Below are 23459 nucleotides of genomic sequence, written 5' to 3'. Positions count from 1 at the left end.
TGGGGAATGAACCAGCAATGGAAGATCTCTCCTTCTGCTCTCACTCTCTCTATAGCTCTGACTTTCAAATAAATAAATCTCTCTTTTTTTAAAAGAAAATGTTACTTTTCCCATGGTCTGTATGCCAGTTAAAGCTCTAGCACCTTCCCAGAATCCAGGCTCCAAATCTAAGGAGTCTTTTTTAATTTTTAAACATTTATTTATTTATTTATTTGACAGAGTTACAGAGGAGAGTCAAAGGCAGAGAGAGAGGGAGGAAGGAAGGGCGAGATAGAGGAAGCGAGTGAGCGAGCATCTTTCATCTACTACTTTACTCCCCAGACATCTGCAACAACCAGGGCTGTGCCAGGCCCAAGCCAGGAACTTCATCTGGGTCTCTGGGTCTCTCACATGGGTGTAGGAGTCCAAGGAGTTGGGCCTCTTCCGCTGCTTTCCCAGGATTGGAAGTGGAGCAGCCAGGATCCAAACTGGATCCCCTATGGGATGTAGGCACTGCCAATGGCAGCTTAACCTGCTTATGCCACACCACTGGCTTCTAAGAACAGTCTTTGATGCTGTCTGCCATAGTTGATATAAGAACTGGCCACCAAACTCATACAGCAGCTTAATCCTCAAAATCACAAATTAATGATACCAAAAGGACAGAAACTTAATCCAGTGTCAATGTTCTCTGGAAAGAAATTAAAGTTAGGTCAGCTGAATAGGGTGGGCCCCCAATTGAATCCTGGTGGATTTAAAAGGAGGGATAAACCAGGAAAGCACAGAGACAGAAACACCTGCTATCTCTTGTCCTACGATGGCCTGTGGGCCTCAGGACTCTATCAGCAAGCACACCATCACCCGAGTGCCAGCCAGTGTGGCCTGCCTGACCCTGGACTGAGAACCCTCAGAACCCGAGCAACAGCAAACATCCTCTCTTTATGAAGTCGGCCTGCCTCGGGCATCTCATTATAGTAATGAAAAGCTAATCTACCTTCCCCATCTATCATTCACTTTTTCTACGAGAAAAAAGGTTACTATCACAAAGGCATGGACACCAAAGTCGGGGAGCGAACTACTAGACCTGTGAGTATTATTCACAGAGCGTCATATCTTCATTCAAACGTTCCTAGCGGGCACTGTTGCCAGAGCAAACAGGACAAACATCCTGTGCTTGAGGACCTGGCGGTAGTCTAGTATGAAGCAACAGGCCACTCTCCCCCATCCAAAGGAAAGTAACTGGAAAACTCGGAACTAACCAGTGTATCTGAGAAATTCAGGAATTATGAAAATCCAGTTTGCTATCTCTACATGGAATATAAACTTAGAAATGAACCCTGTATTCATCCCTACAGCTGAAGACATGCCAAACTGTTAATCAACTACAGAGGCAACCCAGGGAAAGCTCACGTAATCTAAGCCCGCCTCCCTGCGTGAGGGGCCTCATGTTCCCACTTCGGTCATTCTACTGACTTGGAGTGAACTGGTCTCTCTATGTTTCTTTCTCTTTCTGGAGACATTTAAAAACAATTATTTGTTCTAATTCTTCAGCATTATTTAGGTCTTTGCTCTGTCCTCGCTCTCCCCGGCACAGTGCCGCTACAGGAGAGAGGCAAAGCAGCTCCCAGAGCAGCTCCTGCCGCCGGCCCCTCAGGGACACGTTCAGCATTTCTGTTCTCTCAGGGTCTCTGGCCCCCAACTGCTGAAAGGACCAGGCAGCTCCTCCAACATGCTTTCCCTGCAGGCAGCTAACTGCAAACTGGAAACCCAGGTATTCTATATCCAACCACGAGATCTACATATTTTCCAACAATATTAACTACCTAAACTTTTTAGTTAGATAATTCGTTCACAGAGAAAGACTTTTCACGCTGGCTTGGATACACTTTCTGTTGCTGAAATCTTCCAAGCCTCATTGTAACTGCCTGACCAAAGCAGACCCGAAGAAGTAGCATCTTTACTTAGTAAAATTTGCAGAGTTCCCCAAATTCCTTCCCCCTTCCCAGACCAAGCAGGGGCCAGAGTGGCAGAGTGAGAACAAGACAGACATGGTAACAAAGACCTCGCACTACTGTCACCCTCCCTCAAGTCCGCCAGCTCCACACCATGACGTAAGAGTGTGGCATGGCATTAAAACTGTGTCACCTAAAATGAGTGGTCACTTTGGAAAGGAGAAATGAAGTCTTACTGTAAATAATGTCACTATATTCCTGGAAGTCTAAATACATCAATCAAGCAAATACAGTTGGCCCTTCTTACCTATGGGTTTGACATCCATGGATTTAACTGATAAAAGATCCAGGAAAAAAAATCTCTGTGCATATTGAGTGTGCACAGACATTTTTCTTGTTATTCCCTAAATAACACAGTGTTGTTAACTGCAGCATTTACACTGTATTAAGTATTGAAGTAACCCAGAGAAAACCTAAAAGTCATGGAGGGTGTACACAGCTTACACACAAGCACTTCCTGTCTGTGAGACGTGAGTGTGTGCAGTTGGATACCTGTGCCGTGTGCTGGGGTGGGGCACTTTGGAACAGAAATGGAGGAATAACTGCAAATATCAATTGTTTTTATAAGTCATGCTCTAAAGAATGCCTCTTCTTAGGTGATATTCCTAAAATTCCAACTTGACCTAGGATAAGGCAATCTCTGAAATAGTGGTTATTCATCAGGATCATTCCTTTAATGAAAGAATATGAAAAATGACAGATAATCTGAGGTTTCACATTTGAAAATTATCAGTCAGGTGTTTTACATGATTCGTGTTGCTCTTGAAAAAATTTCTTTTGACATTTCCAATCTGTCAAGAAACTCAGAGCAGTTCTTATTTTAACAAGTAAAAAAAGGAAGGAAAAAAAAAGCAGCCAGGCTCCAGTTATCTGATCAGAGTTGAAGATGAGGGACTGGGAACACAGTCCACAGGTAAGGGAGGGAGATACACAGTAGTTCATGTAACAGATGCTTGTCCGATCTAATTTTGCAATAATTTCCTCTCGCAGACTTTTGACTAAACAATAAACACGGGATCTTTGTAGTCAATATATTTTAAAGGCTAATTAGCATATTTTCCAGATTTAATGAATTCACACAAATCAGGTGACTGTCTTCCTAGTCTCTATTTGATTTCCTGTGAGTGTAATAACCTAGGCATAGCAGAGGCTCCATTAAGTCACCAGATCTCTATCTCTTCCATAAATACACTGGAAACATTAAACATCATGCATTTTATTTACATACTCAGCTCTTTCTCAAAGAGATCTATAAGAAAGCACATTAACAAATGAGACAGAGTTGAAAGAGTAATTTTCAGAGTTTACTGGACCTGTGCCATGGTACCAAGGTACTTTATGAAATAAACTTTCTTAAACATTCCACAGATGATAGCAAGAGTTATTTAACTGATGTTCCTGATATTCCAGAAGATGACCCCAAGCACAGAGATTAACCCTGATGGATGTTCAACTGAACTTCTGTGTATAGAAGAACTGATTAGAATTCTGTTTTCTTTGAGCATTCCAATCCTTGAAGATGGGATTGTAATGCTATCATAAAAGAACATCAAAACACACTCACAATACTGATCTCTCCCAGTAATAACTGGACAAGGAACTTCCTAAAGTACACTGAAGGAAGTGGACTGGAAATCATTTCTGCAGTGACGGCAGACAGCTACACTCCTTCCACAACTTCTCTTCTGCACATTACAGCACCCCCAGAAGAGTAGGAACAAAATGATGTACCCGTTTTGATGTACCCGTTTTGTTCCTTGTAGTAACTCATCAGTTTTCAGAGACTGGACAGAGAAGGCAGTTCTAGAAATGGTCTGGAAAAGTCAGCATTCACAGTGGGCACGACCGTGAGAACTGATTCAGATGTGGCCTCCATCAGTACACCTCTATGAACCACATACTCTCCTTACCACTCAAGATACATGTCTAATCCTTTTCCTGTTAACACCACCTGTATTTGTATTTCTGATGCTCTCCTGCATAAAATATCACACTGTGCGTTACAACAGCTAACAGTGTCCTTTGGTTTCCCCAACAGTGCCTGGCAGCACCTGTCTTGCACAACCTGTGACTGCCCTTTTTGCCCTCCTGCCACATGATACCCTAGATTCGGACCACAGGCTGCCCAAACGCAAGAGATCTCCCAACAACAAGCAGGTGCACACTGTGCTATGACAACCGTTCTTCAGCAGCGTCTGTAACTACTGCCCCCTTCCCTCTGCCTCCGGAGCTGCCGCCCAGCTTCATGGATCAGACCTGCAGCGGGCACTGAGTTCAGCCGCGCTGTGCTACAGGGGAGTGCACAGCTGCGATGGAATGAGAGGTCACACTGTCTGCTTCGAGTGCGATCCCAAAACCAAATTTTGGATATACTGATTTGCTAGGCAGAAATACACCAAAAAGGAGAACAACTGAACTCTTCCTTTCTTCTCACCCCTACACACAACTGAACTCTGCCTTCCAATGATTCCTCAGGCCTTTTCATCTCTCTTCATCTCCACCACCCACCCTTCCTCCCCAGCTCCAGGCCCGAGACTCTGCCACACTCTCTCCCTCCAATCCAGTCTACAGCACAGTCCTCACAAACGTTAGACCAATCAAGTCTGCCTCCTAATTCTCTTGGTGGCTCCACAATATCCTCAGCCCAAAGTCCAAATTTAATACCAAGACTGACTAGCTCCTTCATGACCTGCACCCTGCCTGGTGCTCAGTCCCACTTCCCAGCACACACCAGTACTCCTGAATTCCACCTTGTGCGTGCTCTCTTCCTGCCTGGGACACCCCTCTCTGGTCTCCTCCTGTCTTCCTCACTGAGCACTATCTATAGATTCTTCAAGCCTCAATTTAGAGAACACTTTTTCCAGGAAACCTTGATCCTTTAAACCCTGCTGAGGTTCTCTTCCTGTAGACTCTCCTAGCACCCTGTGCAATCCCCACTTACCCTGGTGCCTGCCTATCAGCCTTTTCTACTGATAAAAAGCGCCATGAGAACAGTCATTAAAGCTCTCTGCTCTTCTTTCAGAACACTCTATCTTGCTCCTGGTAAATTTTTAACATATAGATAATTGCTCAATAACGAATGGCTAAGAATCTTAATGTGGTGGTTCTAAGTTTCTCAGGCAATTTATCAGCATTGATTCTAAAGGGAACCACAGAGGGGCACATACAATGGCCCTAGGGGCTTTCCAAAACACGTTCACTCATTCAAATATCATTCTTAGTCTTCTCAGTGGGAAAGATCAACAGATGTGTAGTTATATCCTTCCTGCTAATGAATTAACATGATTTCACTACAGAGATAAAATTAAATTAGAAAGATTCCATTTGGTAATGCCTTCTTTTGGCTATGTCTGTATACTTTACTTACCAGAGATGAAGAAAAACATTAGACAGGCTCCTTAAAATTTGCAAAAGCAATAAATTCTACTTATCTAGCACTTCATAAGGAGCAGCCTCTAAGCTAATGCATCTTTAAAACACTGAGTATTCACAAAACCACAGTTTAATGATAAACCCTCTAAAACAGAGGACTTTAATTCCAATCGGACTGTGGCGCTTACGCTCCGAGGCACAGCCTCACCGGGCAGTCTGTGTGTGCTCTGCTAGCTCTGCAAAGGCAAGGAGTCAAATCCAAGCTCTGCTTCTCAGCTGCTACTCGAAGCTCAAGTGGAGTCACAAACACCTGAGGACCTCCTGTAGTCTGAAAGGGCAAGATTTCACCCCGCACGTCAGCTCCAACTAGCCTGCAATGTTTCTAGCGCTGGACTGAGAGAAAAATCAGGTCCAGAGAAAGAAGGAAACGACAGGTGAGGGACAGACACGTGCCACAGGCACCCAGAGCCTCACCGCAGGCATCTGCAGGCTCTATCTGAGGATCACAGATCTGCATCACACCTTACTACCCACCAGCTACCTATTCCGATAATATGCCCTTAATATTTGTTGAGAATATTTTTAATTGCCATATAAAGTATCAGTATCTACTTCCTGCAAAGCCAATGCTTGGAAGTCCTTTAACAGGCAAATTCCTCTAATTCTTTCATGCTGTAATAAGGTCTTTTCTTTTATCTCTTGTTTTTATCATACATGTAAAATGATAGAACATACTGTTTTCCTTTGTTCTGTTTTAACTATAGTATTCAATTATAATCACATTAGCTCACATTTTAGCTAATTTTCTTTCCTTTCATTAGTTTAAATTTGTAATTTCATTAGTTAAATTATACAAGAGTTATAATTTCTCAAGTAACTTTGAAAGTATGTAGGATATAAATTATAAATGAATTCAGTCCTTATTTTGAATTGGTACAAGACTCACGCATGATCCTACTTAGTAAATTTTTCATGAAAATCAAACTATTTTGATATCCATCAAATCAAGTCAGTTAATATTTTGAGACAGTTTTATGAACTCAATGAATAGTATACAATTGCTTATTTTATATATGTATTTATTCTATGTACTATCGCAATTCTAGTATGTAAAGTGATCACTTCTTTGCATGTTAGAATGAAATGAGATGTGTGGGAGAGAAACTGGAAGAAAATAACAAAGTCCAAATACGTCTATGGAAACAATCTGAAAGAACAGACCATGAAGGACTGAGTGATGAGCCAATAACCATTATTCACCCTTTGACAATCCAAAGGGAGCCAAGGATGCCCCTTTAGGAATCACAGAAGAGGAAGAAGTTAAGGAAGTACACTGGAGTTAAAGCTACAGAAGTGGTAGGAAGGCTTTCTAATATAGTGCCTAAACAGCTGCACATTTCCCTGAGCCTGAGCAGAACATTAGAAAGAATAGTGTGCACACAAACTCAGCATCACAGAAATGTGTACAATCAGTTTGTGTTGTGCAAATTATATACAACTTGCTCCGTTTGCTTGTCCAATGACAGAAATTGAGTTGATCAAAAATTTTACAGTTCAGGAACCCTTATTTCTGGGTCTTTTACCCTAGGCTTTTAAGAAGTATTCAAATACTTCCATTACTCATTACTAAACACTCCACACACTATAAATTCTGTAAAAATATCCGGCTATGCATTTTAAATTATCTCTAAAATTTAATGGTGGGAAAAAAATGTGTGCTCTTAAGACTTAACCGCAAACTGATGTTTTAGTAACTGAAGCAAGAAATAACATCTAAAATACAGAATCCATTGGTGCATACCAAGAAAAATGCAAATTTGATAAAATAATGAAAATTTTTTCAAGTGAAATTATATGGAGGAAAAATCAAAATGATTCTAAAATGAAATGGACTGAGGTAACACTTGTAATCTCAACAACTCTAACCAAGCATTCACATTATCTTAAACTGACATTTTAAAAGACATGAGACACAGTCATCTTTCCCTGTTTCCACAATACACACATATAATTAAAATTTAAGGTCATGGGAGGGCAGAATATAGCACCTGTGCCCAGGGGTATAAAAAAAAGGAAAAGAGGAAATCATAAATAAAGGAATGCTCTAAACTTGTGTGAAAGGTCCACAAAGTGTATCGAGGAGTATTTAATAAATACTTATGACATAAATTATTCTTTATCCAGCATCTTCTACAACAATTAACATGCCATTAAAAACGGAAAGGCATTTGGCCTAACAGTTAAGAAACTGGTTAAGACACCTTTGTCCCACAACAGAATGTCTGGACTCAGTGCCTGGCTCCAGCTGCTAACTCCATCTGCTTCCTGCCAAGGCAGACTCTGGAAAGCAGTGGTGATGGCTCAAGTAACAGAGCTCCTGCCACCCACTTAGAAGATGTGGATTAAGGTTCAAGTTCCTGGCTCTAGCCTATCCCTAGCCATAGCCCTTGCCCAGCCCCAGCCACCGCAGGCATTTGGGCAGTGAATCAGCGATGGGAGTTCTCTCTCTCTCTCTCTCTCTCTCTCTCTGTGTGTCTCACTCGTTCAAATTAAAAAAAAAAAATTTAATGCCTTTAGAAAAATTAAGATCATGTTATCTGACTGAATCAGGAAGTAAGTTCTGAGTACTGAAGATAAAAAATAAATATCTACTTAACTGACTTGAGACTGAAAAAGGTAAAATCAATGTGAGGGAAAACATATAATTACTTAAGGCATTAAAAACTGAGTTTATTATTAAAAAAAATTTAATATATTTAAGTAATACAGTTTGTTTTTCTAATTTGTTATAAATATGACTTAAATACTACTGCATATACTTGTAAAAAATAAACAAAGGCAAAATCTTAGTATCTCTGGTGGTCTTTCTCGACCATGTTAACTTTGTTTTCTGGTTAAATAACAAAAGAATAGAATTATAGATAGAGTTCAGCAACAAGCTTTCCATTAGGATATGAAATCATGCCACGAGTTCCAAAAAAAGGGTTAGTTGTATAAATTTGGGGAATAAGCACTCATGCAAAAATCAGAAAATACCTGTACCGAGCCACCATGTCTGTCTGCTGCAAGGTGAGCTCTCACATGGTGGGGATTGGCCTGCTGGGAGTCCCAAGCTGCCCTGGGGTCTGCCGACTGCCATGTGTTTCATGCATGTGGCATGCATGGAAGAAGAAAAACCCAATATGTTAAACAGCTCATCCTCACAATGTGAAAAACAAATGTATAAAAGGAAAGTTAAGGTAATCTTACTATTCTGAATCATCAGTGTCGTTATCTTTTGCAAATGGCATGTGGAGAGACTTCAATTAAACTGTTAAACTAGGCAATGATCAACAAAAACAAAATTGAACCTTAAAATTTCAGAACTAAAAGGACTGTAGAGATCTCAGACTCTGTGCTTTAATTCTATAAATGATGTCAACAAACAACCAGGGAGCTAAAGAGGGAGTGCCCAAGACAGCACTCCCAACACACCAAGAAGGCCCTGAAAGGCCCACAGTAGAGGTCCCACTGGCTTTCTGATGAGGGGCTATTTCATCAAGGTAAGAAAGACAGACCTTAAATAGCTGTACTTGAGATTCTAGAAAAATGTTCTCTCTCACTTAATACCCTGTTTCTGATTGTGCCAGCAAACTGAAAAAACAGCAAAAGCTCTTTGAAAACATCAATTTTTTTAAAAAGTGGCAATCCTACTTATAAATCCCTTTGCTTTCTTAATCTCTTCTTATCAGGTTCAAATTAAGGAATCCATTTTTATGAAACAAGTTTAATGTGGACAGTGTTAACAAAAAAATGGTTGGCTTCTACAAAAGCTGCTTTACAGGTGCTATTTCATTTTCAGATGGACAGTCTAACTCGAATTTTACTGATGAAGCCACTCAGACTTCCCTAAGCTCAAGAGCTAGCAAAGTGCAACCCTGGACTCCAACTCAGAGTCTACTTCTCTTGCAATAATACCACCTAGCTCCTCATCACAATTACTCATTCCTTAAAGCTTTCAGTGACCTTGGCTTTCTTTTGCAACAAAAGCCAAGAAAATCTTGCCACTAAGTGCCAAGCCCTTTGGGCTATACCGAGTCCGGGTAAGGGCAAGTAGCCAGAGCAACTTTCCGAGGGAGAGAATAAATGTTCTGCCACCAAGCTTTCTAAATTAAATTGTAGAATGCAAAATCACATACTCAGCGGCATAAACGAGGTCACCAAAACAATTATAGTTCTACGATATATTTACTTTAAACTTTCCAAATTTACAACCAGCACTTAGAAGATCTGTAACTTACACTGAAATAAATTAGAAGAAATCAAATCTAAACAAGATGAAAGAATGAAAACGATGGTTAACACTGAGACAGATATCTAGCACAATAGGCAACTGGAGCCAAGGAACTCTAAAAATATACTAAAAGCTATGCAACTTCTCATTCAAATGAACAGGTACATCCATGCAGCATTTCACATACAACAGAAGAATCCCCTGAACTTCAACCACGAACTCTGGATTATTAACTGTTGATCTGGGGGCCTTTCAAAGGTATCAATCATTTGAAAGAATTTTTTTCCCCCTTTGGGATTGTAAACTATGTATATCTCATAGAACTTAACTTACTTACTGAATTACAGATATTTAAGGAGAGGTTTTTTTTTTTTTTTAAATACTACACTTTTATAACATGATGAGAATCTGTATATCCAGACCTCAAATTCCAAATATAAATCTATCTTAAAGAATTTCTTGCAGTTCTGTGTGTGTATATTTGTGTGTATGTGTGAGTCTGTGTTCGTGTGTGTGTGCAAAGGTGTATAGGTTTGTGAGTTTCAGAGTGTGTGGGGATTTACACAAATAAACTAAGGATCCCACCCTCAGTAAGCCTCCTGTCTTGCTCACAACACATGTCTGAAACATGTAAAGTTAAAAATTTTACATTTTAATAAAACATGGGGCCAGTGCTGTGGTGTAGCAGGTAAAGCTGCTGCCTGAAGTGCTGGCATCCCATATGGGCACCAGTTCGATACCCCGCTGCTCCACTTCTGATCCCGCTCTCTGCTATGCTCTGGGAAAGCAGAAGTCCTTGGGCCCCTGCACCCACGTGGGAGAACTCTTGGCTCCTGGCTTTGGATTGGTGCAGCTCCAGACGTTGTGGCCAACTGGGGAGTGAACCAGTGGATGGAAGACCTCTCTCTCTCTACCTCTCCTTCTCTCTCTGTGTAACTCTTTCAAGGAAATAAATAAATCTTTAAAAAAATATTTAATACAACAATGTGTTTTTCTTACTAACAGTTCAACTCAAGGAATTTAGAGAAAACAATCGATTTTCTTTAAAGTGCAATCAAGAAATGAACTCTGTCTTATAAAACACAAGCTTTTGAGTCTAGACTGCTGGGCCATTTCTTTCTAAAGCCAGTTTAATATCAGAGTGCTTCAAGCCATCAACTAACTATATTTTATATATAAAATAATTTACTCATGAAACACTTAAGCTTCCAATATTTCTAAGTCAAATGTTTTAAAGTGATCGTTTGATATTGACTATCATTTACAGAATATGGTAAACTATTCCCTAAAATGCAGCATGTTATTTTGCTATGGTTCTAAACAAGTGGTGTTCTTTCCTCTAATTCTTGTCTTAATCCTCAATTGAAATTTGATGGAATAAAACCTGTCAGAGTTAAAAAGCACAACATACTACCCTTCTTCAAAAAGATGCAGGGGGCCGGCACTGTGGCATAGAGGGTAAAGTCAACACCTGCAGTGCCAGCATCCCATACGGGCACCTGTTCGAGTCCCGGCTGCTTTACTTTCAATCGAGTTCTCTGCTATGGCCTGGGAAGTGGAAGACTTCCCAAGTCTCTGGGAAGTCTCAAGTGGAAGCAGTGGAAGACTACCCACGTCCTTGGGCCCCTGCACCCACGTGGAAGACACGGAAGAAGCTCCTGGCTTCGGAATGGCCCAGCTCTGGCCGTTGCAGTCATTTGGGGAGTGAACCAGCAGAAGGAAGACCTCTCTCTCTCTCTTTCTCTCTCTCTCTCTCCTTTCTCTTTCTCTGCCTCCTTCTCTCTCTGTGTAACTCTTTCAAATAAATAAATAAATATTTAAAAAAAAGCTAAAAAGAAGTAGGACTGAAAATTCATGTATATTTAAACTCGGGATGATAGTAAAAATTTTAAGTCAAAGATGGCTTCAAGAAACTCACACTTTAATCACCACTCAAAAATGTAACAGCTTTCCACCCAAGAAACAGAAGCTTTCACTTTCCATCGGTCTCTGTCTATGCAAGCTCATTGTACTCTCTCTGCGCCTGCTCTGTGCACCAACCACACTATACTAATTTGCTATTCCTCAAACACCACGTTTAAACTCTGTTTCACACTGCATACTATTTACTCTCACCAAAATGCCTTTATTCCTTAAACTGCCTTTAAAAATTCTACTCATCCTTCAGGCTTATCTCAAAAGCTACCTTTTCAGAAAATCTTTACAGATGCCCCCAAAGCAGTTTATGAGTCTGTTCCATATGAGATGGCTGGCTTACTGAGCTTTGAAACACAGAAGGTTGAGCATTTATTTCAGTAATCATGATGACAATAATAGCAGCCACAAGAGGTGGGAGTTACTGAGAGCTTGCTAAACACTAGGAATCAACTCGCCTTATTTCCAAATTACAGAGAGGAAATTGAGGCTGTGAGAAATTAATATGCCCAGGGTCCCACCTATCCATGTATATCTGATTCCAAAGATTGAGTGAATTTTAACTACAATATTGCTCTTAGTCACTTATTAAAAAATAACTTCATATAGGTTATACCATCTTCTTTTCTTCTGCATTCCTACAACACATGCAAAAATAGCTTTTAGATGGTAGGAACTCAGTAAATAATTTGTTGAATTAAACTAGACTATAGTTAAAAAGATCAAGTGCTGTTAAAATTCATTTCAATAGTGTATACAAATATCTTCACCCTAATAGGACACCAAACATTGCATAAAGTTTAAACTAACTTATGCCATTAGTCAGGAATTTATGATTAAAGATTTTAATGTATTATTAAACTAAGAAATTGTGAAATTAGAAAAAATTGTGTATGATCTATTTTAACTACTGAAGAAAACTAAGTGGTTTACTCTTGGGACAAGTGAGCATATTCCATATCTAAGAAGGGCATCAAACCTGGTTTTTGGATTGCTGCATCTTGTCTCTGTGCTGATGTGCTTCCCTGTTAGACGACAGAGCAGGATCCTGCTGAACTGCACCCACTGGAGTAGGCTACAATGAAATAAGAATGAGCATCAATTCATTCTACTTAACATTGCTTAATTAATATCATTTAGCTGAGACTGGCATTTTGGCTTAATGGGCAAAGCCACTTCCTGCAATACCAACATCCTCTTTAGGCACTGGTTTGTGTCCCAGTTGTTCCATTTCTAATCCAACTCCCTAATAACCTAGAAAAGTAGCCAAAGATGGCCCTCGTGCTTAAGCCCCTGCCAACCACATAGAAGACCCAAATGAAGCTTCTGGCTTTAGCCTAGCCCAGACCTGGCCTTTGGGGCCATTTGGGGAGTGCACCACTAGATGGAAGGTACCGCTCTCTCTCACTCTCTCTTGATGGAAGGTATCCCTCTCTCTCATCTCTCTAGCTCTGCCTTTCAAATAAATAAATATCTAAAGATAGGGCTGGCACAGTGTCCTACAGTGCCAGAATCCCATACGGGCACCAGTCTGAGTCCCAAGTGCTCCACTTCTGAGCCAACTCCCTGCTAATGTGCCTAGGAAAGCAATGGAAAATGGCCCAGGGCCTTGGGACCCTGAACCCATGTGGGAGACCTGGAAAAAGCTCCTGGCTCCTGGCTTTGGCCTGGCCAAAAGTCCCATTCTCCATTGAGATTAATTTTAAATTAACTTTATACACAGAAGACCAACTCTAAACTAAACAAAGATTTCAACAACTTGCACACATACACACACACACATACACACACACAACTATTTGGGAACAAGTTTTACAGTTAATTCTCATAATACGACTTGCTGAGGACAGAAGTCCTGCATGGGAAGAAAGTGCACGGTGACTCCTGGTGTTAATTTAACAATGAACACTTTTATGTATGACATCATTGATCACCCAAGGCTCTTGACACAAGCTGCCAAGGCTATGGAACCTTTCTGAATCCACAATCTCTGTCAGTATTTAGTCAACACAATAGCAAAGTGGAAGTTCTCTCCTCCCTTCAGAGAAAAGTACATCATTCTTTGAAGGATACTGCTTTCCACTGGAGTCTTTCTCACAGAGATCCTTGATGTAGGACATTTTTTTGCCAGTGTCTTGGCTTCCCATGCCAGAAGAGCTCTCATGAGATTTTCAGCCAGACCAGAATGCTTTAAGGGCTGATTCTGAGGTCAGCATGCTATTTAAAGCATATTCTATGAGTCTTGGAGTGAACTCCTTCCCATGTTGGAACATCCTCTCCTTTTTATTTCTATCTATTATTATTACCAATATTTGATTTTATTTATATCATCCTTTTAATACTTAATCTGATCTATATGATCACTTTATCAATTAATATGGTCATTGTAACACTTAAGATGGTGTTTTTACCACCCAGCTTAATGAGATTTGGGATCTCATGGCAAGTTTTTAAACTGTACCCTTAAAAGTCCATAGGAATCTATGCAGAACTATACAGCTTTACAGTTACAAACTTCCTCCCCCCTCTCTTATTCCCACTCTTAGTTTTTACTGAGACCTATTTTCAATTGACTTTATACACATATGATTAACTCTGTGTTAAGTAAAGAGTTCAACAAATAGTATAAAGAAAAGGAAAAAAAAAAAGTTGTTCCTTGATAGTGAGACAAGGGCTTTTCAAGTCATTGCTTATCAAAGTGTCAATTTCACTTCTACAGATTTCCTTTTAGGTGCTATATTAGTTAGCACAGATCAGGGAGAACATATGGTATTTGTCCCTTGGGGATTGGATTATTTCACTAAGTCTGATGTTTTCCAGATTCATCTACTTTGTTGCAAATTATCGGATTTCATCAAATGATTGGATTTCATTTTTCCCCCCTGTGGAGTATTTCATAGAGTATATATCCCATAATTTCTTTATCTAGTCTTCAGTTGACAGGCATTTAGGTTGATTCCATGTCTTAGCTATTGTGAGTTGAGCTGAAATAAACATGGGGGTGCAGATAACTCTTTTATTTGCTGATTTCATTTCCCTTGGGTAAATTCCCAGGAGTGGGATGGTTGGGATATATGGTTGGTCAATATTCAGATTTCTGAGGTATCCCCAAACTGTCTTCCATAGTAGTTTTATCAGTTTGCATTCCCACCAACAGTGGACTAGTGTACATTTTCCCCACATGCTTGACAGCATTTGTTGTTTATTGATTCCTGTATGAAAGCCCTTCTAACCAGCCTGAGGTGAAACCTCACTGTGGTTTTGATTTGCATTTCCTGCCGGCTAGTGTTCCTGAACATTTTTTCATGTCTCTGTTTGCCATTTGAATTTACTATTATGAAAAATATGTTTACGCCCTTGGCCCATTTCTTAACTGGTTTGTTTGTTTTGTTGTTGTGGAGGTTCTTGAGCTCTTTATGTATTTTGGTTATTAATCCTTTATCAGTTACATAGTTTGCAAATAATTTCTCCCATTCTGACTGTTGCCTATTCACTTTCCTGAGTGTTTATTTTGAAGTAAAGAATCTTCTTGGGGCCAGTGCTGTGGCGCAGCAGGTTAAAGCCCTGAACTGAAGCACCAGCATCCCATATGGGAGCCAGTTCGAATCTCGGCTGCTCCACTTCCAATCCAGCTCTCTGCTATGGCCTGGGAAAGCAGTAGGAGATGGCCCAAGCCCTTGGGCCCCTGTACCCACGTGGGAGACATGGAGGTGGCTCCTGGCTCCTGGCTTCGAATCGGCACAGCTCTAGCCATTGCAGCCATCTGGGGAGTGAACCCAGCGGATGGAAGACCTCTCTGTAACTCTGTCTTTCAAATACATAAAATAAATCTTAAAAAAAAAATTTCTCAATTTGATGTAATGATATTTGTTACTTTTGGCTTTGACTGCCTGTGCCTCTGGGAACTTTTCCAAGAACTCTTTGTCTGTGCCAATGTCTTGCAGAATTTCCCAATGTTCTTTAATAATTTGATGATATCAGGTCATAGATTTAGGTCTTTAATCCATTTTGAGTGGATATTTGTGTAAGGGGAAACTAGAGGTTGTGCTTCATGTGGAAATCCAGTTATCCCAGTGGCACTTGCTGAAGAGGCAGTCCTTCCTCTAAGGATTGGCCTTAGTTCCTTGGTCAAATATAAGCTGGTTATAGATGCTTGGATTGATTTCTGGCATTTCTATTCTGTTCCACTGCTCTATCCATCTGTATCTGTACCAGTACCAGGCTGTTTTGATTATAACTGCTTTGTAGTTTGCCTCAATATCCGGTATTGTGATGCCTCTGGTTTATTTCTCTTTAATAACATTGCATTAGCTATTTGAGGTCTCCTGTGTTTCCATATGAATTTCAGCATTTTTTTCTAGATCTGAGAATGTCTTTGGTATTATGACTGGTATCATATTGAATCTGTAAATTGCTTTTAGAACAATAGACATTTTGAGATACTGATTCTTTCAATCCATGAACATGGAAGACTTTTCCTTTTTTTTTTTTTGTATATTCTATTTCTTTCTTTAATGTTTTGTAATTCTCATTGTAGGGATCTTTGACATCCTTGGTTAAATTTATTCCAAGTTATTTAATTTTTTCTTGTAGATATTGTGAATGAGATTGATCTTAAAAGTTCTTTCATACTGGCCAGCACCATGGCTCACTAGGCTAATCCTCCACCTGTGGCGCTGGGGTTCTATTTCTAGAACACCTGCGGGGTTCTAGTCCCGGTTGGGGTGCCGGATTCAGTTCCGGTTGCTCCTCTTCCAGTTAGCTCTCTGCTGTGGCCCGGGAAGGCAGTGTAGGTTGGCCCAAGTGCTTGGGCCCTGCATCCACATGGGAGACAAGGAGGAAGCACCTGACTCCTGGCTTCGGATTGGCACAGTGCGCCAGCCATGGCAGCCATTTGGGGGGTGAACCAACAGCAAAAGGAAGACCTTTCTCTCTGTCTCTCTCACTGTCTAACTCTGTCAAAAAAACAAAACAAAACAAAACAAAACACTTCTTTCATAGCCATACCATTGCCTGTATGTACAAAGGCTGTTGATTTCTGTGTATTGATTTTATATCCTGCTAACTTACCAAACTCTTCTATGAGTTTCAACAGTCTCATGGTGGAATCTTTTGGATTCCCTACATGTATATAGTCATGTCATCCACAAATAGGGATAGTTTGAGTTCCTCTTTCAGAATTTGTATCCTTTGATATTTTTTTCTTGCCTGATGGCTCTAATGAAAACTTCTAGGACTACATTGAATAGCAATGTTGAGAATGGGCATCCTTGTCTGGTTCCGGATCTCAGTGGCAATGCTTCCAACTTTTCCCCATTCAATAGGACACTGGCTGTGGGTTTGTCATAATTGCCTTGATTGTGTTGTGGAATGTTCATTCTATACCCAATTTGCTTAGAGTTATCATCGTGCAAGAGTGCTGTATTTTATCAAATACTTTCTCTGCATCTATTGATATAATCATATGGTTTTTGTTCTTCAGTTTGTTAATGTGATATATCACATTGATTGATCTGCAAATGGTGAACCATTCCTGCATTTGAAGGACGCATTCTACTTGGTCCAGGATAATTATCTTTCTGTTGTGTTTTTGGATTCGATCAGCTAGAATTCTGTTGAGGATTTTTGCATCTATGTTCATCAGGGAAATTGGTCTGTAATTCTCTTATTCTGTTGCATCTTTTCCAGGTTTGAGAATTCAGGTGATGCTGGCTTTATAGAAAAAACTTGGGCGGATTCCCTCCTTTTCAACTGTTTTGAATAATTTGAGAAGAACTGGGGTTAGTTCTCCTTTAAATGTCTCCTAGAATTCAGCAGTGAAGCCATCCAGTCCTGGATTTTTCTTTGTTGGGAGGGTCTTTATTACTGATTCAATTTCTGTCTTGGTAATGAGTCTGTTTAGTTTTTCTATGTCTTAATGGCTCAATTTAAACAGGTTGTATGGGTCCAGGAATCTATCCATTTCTTGTAGGTTTCCCACTTCATTGGCATACAGCTCTGTGTAGTAATTTCTGATGATTCTTTTTATTTCTGTGCTGTCTGTTGTTACATTTCTTTTTCATCTCTAATTTTATTTACTTGGGTCTTCTCTCTCATTTTTCTGATTAGCTGGGACAATGGTGTGTCAATTTTATTTTTTCGAAAACCAGATCTTCGTTTCCTGATCTTTTGTATTGTTTTTATGATTTCAATATTATTGATTTCTTCTCTAATTTCAATTATTTCTTTTCTCCTACTAGTTTTGGGTTTGGTTTGCTGTTGTTTTTCTAGATCCTTGAGATGCTTTGATAACTCATTTATATGGTGCCTTGCCAATTTCTAGATGTGGGCACCAACTGCTAAAACTTTCCTCTTAACACTGCTTTTGCTATATCCCAGAAACTTTGATATGCTGTACTTTCATCTTCATTTATTTCTAGAAATTCTTTGATTTCTCTTTTGATTTCTTTTATGACTCACTGTTCATTCAGGAGCATTTTGTTCATTCTCCATGTGTTTGCATATGTTCTAGATGCTTGAGTTGTTGATTTCCAGCTTTATTCCACTGTGGTCCAAGAAGATGCATGGTACGATTGCAATTTTTTGAATATGCTGAGGCTTGCTTTATGGGATAGCATGTGGTCTATCCTACAGAAAATCCCATGCACCGGTGAGAAGAATGTGTATTTTGCAAATATAGGATGAAAAGTGCTGTAGATATCTGCTAGTTCCATTTGGCCTATAGTGTCATTTAAATCTGCTGTTTCCTTGCTGATTTTCTGTCTAGCTGATCTGTACATGGCTGAACATGGGGTAGTGAAATCCCCCAATACTACTGTATTTGAGTCTGTCTCCTTTTATTTCTTAACATTTCTTTTAAATAGCCTGGTGCCCTATAATTGGGTGTATATATATTTATAATAGTCACATATTCCTGTTGAACTGATCCCTTAATCATTACACAGTGCCCTTCTTGGTCTCTTTTTAACAGCTTTGTATGAAAGTCTGTTTTGTCTGATACTAGGATGATACACCAGCTCTTTTCTGGTTCCTGTTGGCATGGAATATCTTTCTTCATCCTTTCACTTTGAGTCTGTGTGCTTCTTTGCTGGTGAGGTGTGTTTCTTGTAGGCAGAGAATAGATGGGTTTTTTAATCCATTCAGTCTGTGTCTTTTAACTTGAGAGCTGGGTCCATTTACATTCAATGTGACTACTGATAACTAACAATTTTGCCCTGCCATTTTTCCATAAATATTCCTATTTTTTACTTTGGATTTCCTTTGTACTTTTCCTGGGAGATTTCCTTCCTTTACCTTCTTTAATAGTAATGACCATGTTTCTGTATTTCTGTGTGCAGCATCCTTAAGTATCTTCAGCAAGACTAGGTGTGTAGTGACAAATTCTTTCACTTTCTACTTGTCATGAAAGGTCTTTATTTCACCTTCGTTCATAAATGAGAGCTTTGCAGGGTATAGTGTTTGGGGTTTACAGTTTTTTTCCTCTCAAGATTTGGAATATATCTCACCATTCTCTCCTTGCCTGTAGAGTTTCTAATAAGTCCACTGTGAGTCTCACCGGAGATGCTCTGAAAGTAATGCGGCACTTCTCTCGTGCACATTTTTGAATCTTTTCTTTATGTTTTACTGTGGAAAGTTTGATTACAATGTGTCATGGTGAAAATCTTTTCTGCTCATGTCTATTAGGAGTTCTATGTGCTTCCAGTACTTGGATGTCCCTCTCTCCAAATCAGGGAAATTTTCAGTTATTATTTCACTAAAAAGGCCTTCTAACCCTTTCTCTCTTTCCACACCTTCAGGAAATCTTAGAACCCATATGCTGGGTCTTTTGATAGTATCATGCACATTAGCAACAGTGTTTTTTAAGTTTTCTAATTTCTTCTTCTGTTTGGTCTGACTGCATAATTTCCTGTGCTTTGTCTTCTAAGTCGGATATTCTTTTTTCTACTTCACCAATTCAGTTGTCAAGACTTTCCACTCATTTTTTAAATTGTTCTATTGAATTTTTCATTTCCAAGATTTCATTCTGATTTCTCTTTAGGATCTCAACCTTGTGGGAGAAATTTTCCTTCATGTCATGTATGGATTTGATTAGTTCGTGTATTTGCTTCTGATTACTTCTAAGTAATCCTATGATCAATTCTGTGAATTCCATTTCTGGCATTTCTTCAATTTCACCATCTTCACAATCTAGTATTGAAGTGTTGTGTTCTTTTGGGGGCATCATGTTGTCTTTCTTATTCTTGTTTCTTAAGTCGGTGCATTTGTTACTTGGCATTTGGGGAAATACTCGTTGGTTTCTTTGCTTTATCGCTTGTGGTGCCTTTTATCTTTGGAAAATGTCTGTGTGGATTAGTGGAGTGTCTGCTGTCAGGGAATACCTTAGAGGCTGTAGTAGGTGTGGCCAAGGAGCTCTACTCAGTGCCCCAGGGTGAAGGGCAAGTCTGAGGTGACATACCCAGGTTTGATGTGATAAATCTCTAGTTATCTTTTTTTTTTTTTTTTTTTTTTTTTTTTTTTTTATCAGAGGGGAGGTTTTTATTGTCTGTTGGTGTACGCTCAGCTGAGCTCCTCTCCACAAAGGAGACCAGTGCCTGGGTGCTAGCCCCACTGAGTCTATTATTCATCCGCTCTGCCAACAGGACCACACAAAGCATCTGTGCAGTCCTCAGTGTAAGCTCAGATCCCCAGCAATGTCTCTCACCAGGTAAACCGGGAGCCCCGAATGTGTGCAGCCTCCCACACTGAAAGCCCAAAGTCCCAGCCACACCCTCAGTCCTGCCACGCAGCCTCAGTGTTTTCACAGTCCCTGCACTGGAGCCCCCTGTCTTTCCTCCCCACCAGACTCAGGAGTCTCCACTTGGTGGGTTGTGAGGTGCAGATAAAAGCTGGCGCAGCTGTTACATATGTCCAACATGGCACCTGCTCTCTGTCAGCTTGTTGCAGGATGCAACTGCAGGGTGACCAGGAGAGAGAAAAGTAGCCCCTCCCCTTCGATTTTTCTCCTCTAGTTTTCCAGGTACACTATACCCCACGCAGCTCCACCTGGGCTCCCTCTAGGCTCTTCCTGCAGCTCTTTCACCAGCAGCTTAGGCTGCTACAGTCTGGTCCCACCTCACTCTCCAATGTGGCGAAGGCTCTAAGCAGCTGAAGTCCTGAGTTGTGTGTGTCCTCCCCCTCCATGTAGGTCCACTGTGTCCTTCTAATTTGCATAGAGTTTCCTCTGCTGTTTTCTCTGTAACTCTTCCTGAGACTGCACTTTTCCACTTTTTTTAAACTCTCTTCTCCTAGACAGGGGCAGTAAGTTCCTTCCCTACTCTGCCATCTTAATCCCCTCCTCCGGACAATCTCTGTCACTCAAATAAACTAATTAAATGGATATAATTTAAATTTCATCAAAATATTGAAGTGATAATGAGAATACTATCCACAAAGAGTACATCTGATATTAAATCTGGATAAAAAGTTCTAAAAAGCAAACAGTCCAAATGTAGGACTGTTACACAATTCAAATAACAGTAGGTTACCAGCTTAAGAAACATCCTAAAAAAGGAAATAAATTCTTGTAAAGAATTATTTGTTCTCAACTGTATACAGTTGAAGGATATGCACTGTGGAAAGGAAGATAAACACTATAAATAATCAATTATGGGGGCCAGTGCTATGGCACAGTGGGTTAAAGACCCAGCCTGCAAAACCAGCATCCCAAATGCATGCTAATTCGAGACCTGGCTATTCCACTTCTAATCCAGCTCCCTGATAATGGCTTGGAAAAGCAGTGGAAGATGGCCCAAGCTCCTGCCTCCTGGCTTTGGATCAGCTCAGCTCTGGCTGAGCTATTTGGGGAGTGACCCAGAAAATGGAAGATCTCACTCTCTCTCTGTCTCTACCTCTCTCTGTAAATCTTTCAAATAAATAAAATAAATCTTTTAAAAAATAATCAGTTATATAGCATGAACTACTCACCAACTGTTTACCAATCCAGTCATATTCATAATCAAACATGTATCCTTTTCGATCGAACAAATCAGTAAAAAGCTTTCTTAAGTAGTCATAGTCTGGCTTTTCAAAGAAGTCTAGCCTTCTTACATAACGAAGATATGTTGCCATTTCTTCTAGAAAGAATATCAAAATTATTCTGCATATTTTTCTATAGCACCCAGTAATAAAATTATTTCAATTGCTGAAAGTACAATGGACTAGAAAATCATGAAGAAGTAACAAAATTCTATCAAATTTAAAATTTTCTATTTATAACAAAATAAAAAGGGGGAAAGGAAACAGAGACAAAAGAAGACTAATGGGTTTAGTGTAACAACCTCTACTTTTTGTTTCAAGTTTAGAAAGTCTTTATAATATTTTCAAGAGAAACCTTGGATAATTGTGTCAGAGATTCAATCAACAGTTTAGTGATATATGACTTAATCACAGAACACTGTACAGCAAAACTTCATAGTTGGTATTCTATAGCAAATATTTTAAGCTATTCAAAGCAAGTTACTGAATACAATATTACTTCAGATGGGGACTGGCCAACATTATTAAAACATGCAATTTGCCTATGTTAATAATGCCTACGTTAGTAACATCTTACAAAGCAAACATATAAAACATCTCTGTGGTCTATGCACCAAATTCTGATGTATTTTAAATCATGATTTAAACTTATTTTTTTAAAGTATGATAAGAAGCATTTACGAATCTAAACAATGAAAATGAGCGACTCTGGTTTTCTGCTCAGAAGTGCATGTCAGTGGGCAGGAGCCTTTACCTGGGAAGTTGTCACACAGTGCTTCTATCGGGGTGGCTCGCTTCGTATCTCCAATTTTCTGATACCTCTCTTTTAATGTGTCAGCCTGAAACAGAAAATTGTGAATGAGGTCATCTGAGAACTGTTTAGTTGGAGGAAAGGACCTTAATATATATGAGCATTTTCTGAAATTCATTTAAAAAGAACACAAAAAGTTACCTTTAAGCCTTGCCACGGAAGACTGCCTCTCAGAAAATACATGAACATATGGCCTAAAGCTTCTAAATCGTCTCTTCTACTTTGTTCTGAAATGCAAGAGAAACGGAAACTTGACTTTTCTCTAGGAGTTAAGGATATAAGAATGGAGAATTGATTCTTTCATTGCATATAAATTTACAAAAGTTTCATATGTAAATATATATTACAGGTTTAGTGCCTATAAGTGATGCAATTGTGTCCAAACTATATTACATTCACTTATTACATTAGTTTTTATATTAAAATTACTGTGCATGTTTCAAACACACCATTATGAATTTTTAGATATTATTAAAAATTTATATATCTGCTTAGATACCTATTTTTTAAAAAAGATTTATTTATTTGAAAGAGTTACACAGAGAAGGAGAGGCAGAGAGCGAGAGAGAAAGAGAGAGAGAGAGAGAGAGAGGTCTTCCATCTGATGGTTCACTCCCCAATTGGCTGCAACGGCTGGAGCTGTGCATATCTGAAGCCAGGAGCCAGGAGCTTCTTCCGGGTCTCCCACGCGGGTGCAGGAGTCCAAGGCCTTGGGCCATCTTCTACTGCTTTCCCTGGCCATAGCAAAGAGCTGGATCCAAAGTGGAGCAGCCAGGTCTTGAACCAGTGCCCACATGGGACGCTGGCACTGCAGGTGGTGGCTTTACCTGCTATGCCACAGCACCAGCTTAGATACTTATTAATGGAAATACGGGCTGAAGGGACAAGGGCTCTACAGCCAAACACAGTCACTGTGTACTATTTCTCCATGTTGAAGATTTAGAACTTAGCATTAGTAAGAGCTTCTGAGATGCACTAGAATTCAAGATATCTAACTTTATTTAACACTGTATTTTCTAAATGTATATGAGCACAAACTTCCATCCCACACAGTCTCCATTAACACTAAATCCAAACGGTAGTC

At 39.7% G+C, this 23459-nt stretch overlaps 1 protein-coding gene across 24 annotated transcripts in view; it reads right to left on the bottom strand.

Moving 5' to 3' along the window:
• Positions 1-23459, bottom strand: part of CSNK1G3 (casein kinase 1 gamma 3) — a 137265-nt gene that overhangs the window by 20210 nt on the left and 93596 nt on the right. For 8 of the 24 annotated variants that reach the window (XM_051843350.3, XM_070076050.2, XM_051843354.3 and 5 more), the window contains 5 exons: positions 22517-22602; positions 22319-22403; positions 21514-21662; positions 12530-12625; positions 8400-8495 (listed from right to left, as the gene is read on the bottom strand). In XM_051843350.3, the coding sequence (XP_051699310.1) occupies positions 8400-8495; positions 12530-12625; positions 21514-21662; positions 22319-22403; positions 22517-22602 (512 nt within the window). The remainder of the gene's footprint in view (positions 1-8399; positions 8496-12529; positions 12626-21513; positions 21663-22318; positions 22404-22516; positions 22603-23459) is intronic. The other 16 variants (XM_070076054.2, XM_070076058.2, XM_070076056.2 and 13 more) reach the window with 5 other exon arrangements.

This window comes from Oryctolagus cuniculus, chromosome 6 (assembly GCF_051225735.1).
Source record: "Oryctolagus cuniculus isolate XC-2025 breed Fujian yellow rabbit chromosome 6, ASM5122573v1, whole genome shotgun sequence".
Taxonomy (NCBI): Eukaryota; Metazoa; Chordata; class Mammalia; order Lagomorpha; family Leporidae; genus Oryctolagus; species Oryctolagus cuniculus.
This window is presented reverse-complemented; position numbering and strand designations above follow the sequence as displayed.